Here is a 10,012-nt window from a genome sequence, read left to right as displayed (position 1 = left end):
TACGCATTGAAATGCTATAAGCTAATTTTACTTGTAGTCAAATTAAATTTAGACATACAGGTGGGGAAATTAGACCAATCAACCGAAAGAAGTAATCTGCTGGATCGATTTTCAAGAATTGAATCAAAGACGGGTTGGGGCAAAGGCACTCTCGTGGATTTTTGTATATAAATCATTTAAAAGTCCGCCAGTTGTACCTTCGCCTCCGCTTATGTCTAAGATTCAGTGGCATCAAGAAAGAACATAAAGAAACATAATGGGAAAGAACTTCGTCATTACAGCGACGTGTTGTCTTTGAACTTTTTTACTTAATTAAATTGTTATCCGATTTAAATTACAATCTGTTTTAAAAAAAGCATTGCTTGAATTTTCTATAAACACGTCAGAGCTATTTAACTCCTAGAATTATACGTTTAAGTTTAAGTCGTACAAACTAGTTAATATAATACATTTTATTTATGTTCATTTCAAGGAAGAAATTCTGTTCGAAATATTTTCAAGAATTTAATCAAAGACGGGTTGGCGCTAAGGCACGCTTTATGTTTTGTATATGAATGATTTCACAACACATGAGTAGTGTCTTGGCCCCCGCTTATGTCTAGAATGCAGTGGCATCAAGAAAGAAGATAGAATAAACACAATGTGGAAGTTTTTTTTAAAACAAACAAAAATTACAAATTTTCATCTTTGTTTTTAACACAGATTGATGTCTTAAAACCTCATATTTATCAATAGATATTTGTTTTAAAACTTCATCAATATCCTTCCGCTCGGATTATTCTTATTACAATTAAAATTACGATGGCCATATTAATAAAAATGATACATTAATTTCGGCAATTACTATTTCCTTAACTTCCGAACGACTGTACTAAATTAGAAAATTCTCTTTTCTTTTTGAATAAAAATATAATAAAAGTGTAACTGCGTGATTCCAGTAGGTACATACAAAAATTAAATCCAGGAAGTCTTTAATATCGATAGAGAACCTAAAACAGATTTTTATTTAATTTTTCTCTGGATGTCAGTTAGTTCGTGCATCAATTGGTTACCTTTGGGCAGGGCATGGAAGACTTTGTCAATTTTACACCATAACTTGTCAATCAATAGGTATAAATATAACATATTTTTATAACTCTTTTTTAGATTTTTAGATAGTCTGTATGTCTGCTGTCTATCTGTCCTAAATTTGTGATAGGGAATTAAAATAATAATAGGTAAGGTGAAACTGGAGTAGATGCCTGTCCTTTGATAATGTTTATGTTGTTTATGTGATTGAAGGTTTCAAATAGTGGGTGCTTAAAGCTCCAAGGGTAAAAATAGGTTTTATCTTAGTTGTACCTAGTATGTGGTACTGCAATTGGGTTCAATTGTACTGCAAAAGGTTTATTGCAGAATATTTTCCTCAAAATTACTAGGTATTGTTTGAGTAGGTACCTATATAATAGGGAAATAAAACTAGACGCAGTAGGTGGCGCTGTAAACTGGTTTATTTATTTATTTTTTATTTATTTATACACATTATTTGTACACCACAAATAGGTTAAAAAAACAATAAACATAACAAAAATAAACTTCAAAAGTAGGATACAAAGGGCGGCCTTATCGCTTAATAGCAATCACTTCCAGGCAACCTAGAAAAACCAAGGGAAACCGATTGGTGGGGTGTATTATTATTATATACATACTTACGAACAATTAAACACTAATACTTATCAAGATTACACACATAAAATACTGGTTCTAGGGTTTTAAAGATTTTTCGCATTTGGAAATACAATTTAAACCGGTAATACCCGTTTTCGTTCAGAAGAAGTCGCGCGGGTCAGCTAGTTATTTATAAATATTGGATAAAAAAAGATAGGAACAGGTTTCCTTCTATTTCCTTTACAAATTTATGGCCTTCTCTTACTTCTAGTAATGTGATGAAAATTCATTAATAACTTATAGAATTTTGACCAGAGATAGCAGATCACAATTTTGTACCTTCCCTATAGTCAACGATCCTTACTTAGATTAGATTGTTTTATTTGATCAACTATTTTCCAAGAGTATGTGCCTTTAATTCGATGTACTTTTACCATATTTTAGGTAGTATATAAGTCGATGTACTTTTACCATATGGCTGATATGATTCCGTTGCTGTAGAAATTCGGGTTTTTTTTTGGTAAAATCAATTAGAATACTCCTGAAGTAATGCTGTTGGAACTATCAATCAATCCTAACCGTATTCGGTCACAGCGACTGTTTCAGATTCCGGCTGAGAGCGCCGCTGGTGAGCCCTTAGATGACTCGCATAACCTGATTTTGTGCTAAACGTGCGGCTGCATTCGCTACACGTCAACACACCGGCAATGTAGTTATATGATAAGGCCGCTGGTTGTCGGGCCTTTAGCTCATCGCGTTTAGCATCAAGCGCCTTAAGTCGCCTCCACTCAAACTTCGTCACGTTCGTGTTTACTAAGCGCCGCCAATGTGAGCGGTCTTTTGTAAAGGTCTCCCAACGTGCCGGAACTATGGAACATTGCTTCATATGACGCTTCAGCACATCTTTGTACCGCAGAAGCTGGCCGCCTTGTTTCCGCTTGCCATCTTGCAGTTCAGAGTAGAAGATGCGCTTTGCAACTCTTTCGTCAGACATCCGTGAGACATGCCCACACCACCGTAGCTGCCGCCTCATCAAGTATGCCTCGATACCCCAGACATTTGCTCGCCTTAATATTTCTGTATTGCGAACACGATCCGACCAGTGAATATTCATTATATCTCGAAGACATCTGATGTGAAATCTGTCCAGAGTGCGGATGTGTTTACGGTAAAGACACCAGGTCTCAGAGCCATACAAGAGATTTGGATGCACCACTGCCATGTAGACGCTCACCTTGGTAGATAGTTTTATGTCATGTGAACGGAACACCTTGTCTCTCAGCTTGCCAAAAGCTGCAGCAGCTGCTCCTATTCTGCAATTTATCTCACTGTCAAGGTGGCTCCTAGATGTTATCACGCTTCCCAGATACTTGAACTTCTGCACTTGCCCAAGTGACTCGTCCTCTAATTTTATGGCCATTGGCTCATCAATAGATGTATCTAATGCCATTACTTCTGTCTTCGTCACATTAATCCTAAGACCAAACCTGCGACAAGACACATCAAGACTAGTCATTAGGTGTTGCAGACCATCCGGGGATTCCGCTACAAGACACAAATCATCAGCGTACATTATTTCGGTTATTATGTCGTAAGACACTTTGGTATACGCTCTTAGTCTAGATAGGTTGAAAACACCGCCATCGGTTCGAAAGCGAATTCGAATGTATTGTAGATCCACGGCTCGGTCGACGTTGAGCAAGTTGTTATAATGCTCACACCAACGTTTAAGGAGGTCGCTCTTGTTAGCAATTAGCTGCGTACCATCAAGTGATTTAATTGGAACCTTGGAACGTATCGACGAGCCAGTTAACTTGCGAACCTCCTCATAAAACTCTCCACTCTGATGGGTGTCTGAGAGCCACTGTATGTGGTCAGCTTTATTTTTCCACCATTTATCCTTCGTTTCTCGCACTAGCTTCCGGAGTTCTACATTGCTATGTTTCACTTCTTCAACCTGTTTATCTTGATGCAGTCGTAAAACAGCTCTGTGTTTGGCAATCGCCTCAGTGAGAGCTTGATTGTTTTCGTCATACCAATCATCACTCTTATGAGATTTGGAGCCCAATATCTGAGATGTGGTATTAGCTAGCTCCAATGACAGAGTTGACCATTTCTCAAGCAGATCGCCGTCTTCTAGTTCTATTGCTCGAACCATATCGCCAACTGCTTGAACATAAGCTTCCCTAGTCGATTCTTCTTGCAGACGTCTAACGTTTAACGACTGATGTTTGGTCCCATGAGAACGGCGACGAGGATAAAGATGGAGCTTCAACTTACTAATTACAAGTCGGTGGTCACTCCAACAGTGTGCACCCCGCATAACACGGGTAACTTGGACCTGAGAAACATCTCTTTGCCTCACTATGGCAAAATCAATTAAGTGCCAATGTTTCGATCTTGGGTGCATCCAAGTGGTCTTATATTTTGCTGGAAGTCTAAACATGGTGTTAGTGATCGCCAGATTAAATTGGGCACATAGAGACAGTAACAGTTGGCCGTTACTATTCATGTTTCCAACTCCATATCTTCCTAGGACATTTGGCCAAGCTTCGAAATCACGCCCGACTCTGGCGTTAAAGTCACCCATCAAGAGTATCTGTTCTTTAGGACGAATTCTAGATAGAGTCTGCGTTACCTCTTCATAAAACTTGTCCTTAATATCCTCACTCTTGTCCATCGTTGGTGCATAAACACTTATGAGGTTTAAAAAGTTGTCATCGTAGTGCAATCGTAGTGATGTTACGCGGTCCGAAATGTGAATAGGACATTCTTCCATTCTACTTACAATATTGTTTTTAATCGCGAAACCAACACCTGATCTTCTAGGCTCCGCCGCTGAATTTCCTTTCCAATAGAAGGTATACCCTCCTCCATTTTCCGTCAATTCACCTTCGTCAGCTAAATGTGTTTCGCTGAGAGCAGCAATATCCACATTATAACGCCCGAGCTCACGTGCAACAATAGCCGTTTTGCGCTCAGGACACAAGCTGGTCTCTCAATCAAGGAGGGTGCGCACGTTCCACGCACCAAGTATTACTGTATGATATTTAATTTTGTTATTTACGTTCTTTTTGCTCTTTCGATCGCGACTTATATGATGCAGAGGCAGCCACGGTTACTTCCTCTGTATTTGAATAGGTTAAGCTTTTTTTAGGACACCTTTTCTAGTCCTTTCCCCGGCTATGCGAGGGAAGCAGTGCCTCCCTAAATAGGGCTGCTTCGTCACTCAGGGTGCTGCCGAATCCATACTGTTAACCTATTGCAGTGCAAAAGCGACCACTCTCCCTGAGCCGCTTGTGTGCAGGCATCAGACAAAACCCAGTTGGCATCACAACCAGACCTCTCTACTTCTGCCTATCGCCACAAGTCTTTCTCTTCTCGGAATCCATTAAACAGAAACAGTCATTTGCGCAGGATATATTTTGGTGCATAAATTTTCGCGCAGAAACAGATGCACCCTCTCGTCCTCGCCTCTCTGTACCTGATGGAACGGGGGACCGCTACAATCAGAGAGAGGCTTGGATGCTGTGTCTGGCCGGCGCTCTCTTTGACCTCTAACGCCGCCCTAAGCCTTCCACCAGGCCTCGCTAACCCGCCGATTCCGCCAATCCCTGTGCTTATCAGCGTGGGTTGCCTTCCTCGCCGAGTTAGACTCTGTACACGTTGCGGGAGGTGACCGCTTGCAACCTGCACACGTAAGTGCACAGATCCCCTCTACCAGGTTTGGCCCACGTGCCGTCGTGGTTTACCGGGGTGTGGCCGCTGCGTGCACTGCTGCTACTTGGAGCCACTGGTGAGAGATTGCGAAATGTCGGGGTGTTTTAATTTTACATTCTGCACCTTTAAATGAAGGTCGGCTTGCAGAAAGTTGACGCCGACATAACACTACACCCCACTGTTGGAACTATATTCAAGAATTGAATCAAAGACGGGTTGGGGCTTAGGCACTCTTATTGGTTTTCAAAACCTGTGAGAAGTGTCTTGGCCTCCACTTATGTCTAGACTGCAGTGGCATCAAGAAAGAAGATAGAAGAAATACAATGTGGAAGATCTACGTCCATCATTCTAATGACATATTGTCTTTGATCTTTTTTCTGTGTTAATTTAATGTTTCGTATGCAAACTTTTATAAGTTATTCTAGACGATGTACCTCAAATCACCGCAATTATACATTTTTAATACTTTTAAAACAAACAAAATTACAAGTTTTCAGCCTTGTTAGTCTGCGACTTCGTCCGCGCACAACTTCTGTTCAGTATTTTTTTCAATACAAACTTTCATCTGCTATTCTTTACAATATAGCCTGACCAATTATTGCATTTTCTCAGGTAGGGTAAATAGCCTAGAAACTACTTGTAAAAACTAAATAGTTTCAGATTTTAACACTACTATTACAAACAATAATATTAACTTTTCAGAAGCGACATTGTACAGACTATTTTCATCACCTAAACAGAATTAACTCACGTAGGGTGAAGAAGGCCTACGCCTGTAAACCACTGGTAGTAATAATTAATTTAAGTTATTAATTAACATTGTATGCATACATTTCAATTTATTTTGCTCATAACCTATTTTAGATTTACAGTAAACATTTAATTATTTAATGATTACTTTGACATTATTTTTCTGACAAAAAAAATATCGGACTTATTTTATTCTCTTAAAAATTTATTTGGTATTTTTTTTTAATATTAGCATGCCGTTACGCGAAATTTAGCTGTATACTCGTTCATCTATTATGCTTATAATAAGATGTTTGTAACCAATTTTCTGCAATAAATTCCTTGATCGATCGATCAAATACTGCGACGGTGTGATATAGGCAGAGTTCAGTCTATTTAATATTAGGAAAATGTAAATATTTGTAACCAAATGTAAATATTTTTGGCGATTAGTTGTAAATGGTGATTAAGATCAGCAGTAACAATAGCAATTTCATTGCATTATTTAGTCTTTTTTACTAATATTCAATTACATTTTGAATATTAGTAAAAAAGAGTTATTCTTATCGATAGTTTTGATGTCATTATTAAGAAATTATTATTTAGCATATTATTTGCGCTAGTTATAAAAATAAGTCTTGCTAAAAGAATTAATGATAAAATAATTAAAACCGCGCATTCCAATAAAAAAGTTGTCTTTTAGATTGGTTTTTTAATTGGGCGGCATAAAAACATTTTTAGTCTTTTGGTAGTAAAGTAAAATTTTATATGAATTGATAAGGATACAAGTCAAATTAAATTTAGACATACAACATATATAAGATATTAAACCAATCCACCGAAAGAAGTAATGCTGTTGGAGCGACTTTCAAGAATTGAATCAAAGACGGGTTGGGGCTAAGGTTCTCTTTCGAATTTTTGTATATAAATCATTTAAAAGTCCGCCAGTTGTACCTTCGCCTCCGCTTATGTCTAGGATTCAGTGGCATCAAGAAAGAAGATAAAGAAACATAATGGGAAAGAACTTCGTACGTCATTACAACGACGTGTTGTCTTTGAACTTTTTTACTTAATTAAATTGTTCTGTTTTAAATTATAATAATATTAAATCCTTTGGGCTCATAGTCACTCAGCGGGCGATGGAGATAACTATGCTAGGAGTATCTCTTACGTGATCAAATGAAGAGATCCGTAGAAGAACTAGAGTTACCGACGTAGCTTAGTGAGTCTAGCTTGCAAATAAGTAATTCTGTTCGAAATATTTTCAAGAATTTAATCAAAGACGGGTTGGCGCTAAGTTACGCTTTATGTTTTGTATATGAATGATTTCACAACACATGAATAGTGGCTTGGCCCCCGCTTATGTCTAGAATGCAGTGGCATCAAGAAAGAAGATAGAAGAAATACAATGTGTAAGATCTACGTTCATCATTCTAATGACATATTGTCTTTGATCTTTTTTCTGTGTTAATTTAATTTTTCGTATGCAAACTTTTATAAGTTATTCTAGACGATGTATCTCGTATCACCGCAATTATATATCTATAATACTTTAAAAAAAACAAAAATTACCAGTTTTCAGCCTTTTTAGTCTGCGACTTTGTCCGCGCACAACTTCTGTTCAGTATTTTTTTCAAATATAAACTTTCATCTGCTATTATTTACAATATAGCCTGACCCATTATTGCTTTTTCTCAGGTAGGGTAAATAGCTAAGAAACTACCTGTAAAAACAAAATAGTTTCAGATTTTAACACTATTATTACAAACAATAATAATAACTTTTCAGAAGCGACATTGTACAGACTATTTTCTTCACCTAAACAGAATTAACTCACGTAGGGTGAAGAAGGCCTACGCCTGTAAACCACTGGTAGTAATAATTAATTTAAGTTATTAATTAACATTGTATGCATACATTTCAATCTATTTTGCTCATAACCTATTTTAGATTTACAGTAAACATTTAATTATTTAATGTTTACTTCGACATAGCCTTTAAACTTCCTCTAAAAACTAAATAGATTCAGATTTTAACACTGGTTTTACAAACAATAATAATAACTTTTCAGTCTTATTATTATAGATTATTATTTTTGCTTGGTACCAATAACATTTATTATTTATAAATAATCTAATATTCAAATAGAATAAGGACTCATAAGAATTAATTGGAATGTCCACAGAACTATTATGTACAGACTCAGTGTACAGGAAATAGAACACACTAAGAGATTCGACTTCGTCGATCCGTCTAAGTTTCAAGCTTGCTGTTTAGTTTGGGATTATCAACAATAAGTTGTTGATTTTTCAATCCGATCGAGATCCTCCGGCTTAGAGTTGTGAGCAGTATACAATAAATATAGTTCTTTATACCTGATATACTCGCTACATTTCGATTAATTAGAATTAGTGTGCAAATTAAGACTATCGTTTCGTAAACTGTGATTGATTTCGAATTGGAAAATTAAAAAAAAATATCTAGAAAACATATCTGCCGCTCAGATTTTTTACCGTAATTATTCAAATTACGATATTCTTAGATAGAAATATTGTCCTATACAAATTCATGACCTTAATTTTTCAAAAAGTTTCATTATACCTGCGTGATACAACTTTAGAAATTTTGATCACATTTTTGTACTTCCTCTATAATCAACGAGCCTTAGGTACTAAGACGATACCGTCAGATTATTTTATTTGGTCATATATATTCTAACGTTGTTGTTATAAAACTACGTGTGCCGTAAATTCGAGGTTATCATTCGAGGTATTCGAGGGTTCAGATATCTGAGGATGCAAGGTGAATGTTATATGGCGAATGTTATGAACACTTCCTAAACTTCGCTTGGGGTTGCACTTCACTAAGAGTTACGTGTCCTCCATTGGACGCCAGGGTGGTAGTAATTATTAAATTAAGTTATTAATTAACATTATATTCTTACTTTTAAATGAATTTTGCTAATAACCTATTATAGATTTACATTTAACCTAGGTTTTATGGGGACTAAGTATGCGTTTTGGCTAGCTGTAAAGGCTGTAAGCTAAGGATTCTTAGGATATAAATAAATACATAAATATATTAAAACGTGAACTATTTAATTGGTTATTATATAATTGCTTTTCAAATGAATATCAATTTAATTTTATATTAATCAAATCCAATATTCATTTGAACAGCTAAGCTAAGCATTTCATTATTTAATGTTTTAATTACTATGACATTATTTTTTAAAATATTCTTTAAAATATCGGTCTTTTAATATTGTGCTTAAAATTGTATTTAGTAATTTAATTTTTTTAAATAATTGTAATATTGCATGCCGTTAGGCGAAATTTGGCTTTATACTCGTACATTTATTATGCTTATAATAAGATGTTTTGTTACCAATTTTCTGCTATAAGTTACTTGATCAATCGTCATTGATAAATCTTGAGTTCAGTCTATTTTCCTAAGCGACTCATAACCACATGTAGTATGGCATTTGAATATTAGTAAAAAAAAAGTTATTCTTATCGATAGTATCTATCGATAGATAGTATCTAAGTATTGATAGTATCTAAGTATTGATGTAATTATTAAGAAATTATTAGTTAGAATTTTATTTGCGCAAGTTATATACATAAGTCTTGTTAAAAGAATTAATAATAAAAAAAATTATTATTAAAAAAAAAAAATTTAAATCGCACATTCTAAGAAAACATTTTAAGTCTTTTGGTAGTAAAGTAAAATTTTATATCATAAGTTGTAATGCTATGAGGATACAACTGAAATAAAGTTAAGACATACGGGTGGGGAAACTAAACGAATCAACCGAAAGAAGTAATCTGCTAGAACGATTTTCAAGAATTGAATCACAGACGGGTTGGGGCTAAGGCACTCTCGTGGATTTTTGTATATGAATCATTTAAAAGTC

General features: G+C 35.7%; 1 protein-coding gene across 1 annotated transcript in view; it reads right to left on the bottom strand.

The window, feature by feature from the left end:
* Window positions 1–2,218: 2,218 nt before the first annotated feature.
* Window positions 2,219–10,012, bottom strand: part of LOC120636817 — a 29,793-nt gene continuing 21,999 nt past the window's right edge. Inside the window, 1 exon segment of the mRNA XM_039908380.1 lies at window positions 2,219–4,686. Coding sequence (XP_039764314.1) covers window positions 2,222–4,686 — 2,465 coding nt within the window. The 3' untranslated portion in view covers window positions 2,219–2,221.

This window comes from Pararge aegeria, assembly GCF_905163445.1.
Source record: "Pararge aegeria chromosome W unlocalized genomic scaffold, ilParAegt1.1 SUPER_W_unloc_3, whole genome shotgun sequence".
Classification (NCBI taxonomy): domain Eukaryota; kingdom Metazoa; phylum Arthropoda; class Insecta; order Lepidoptera; family Nymphalidae; genus Pararge; species Pararge aegeria.
Note: the sequence above shows the minus strand (reverse complement) of the source record. Positions and strands in the feature narration are given on the sequence as shown.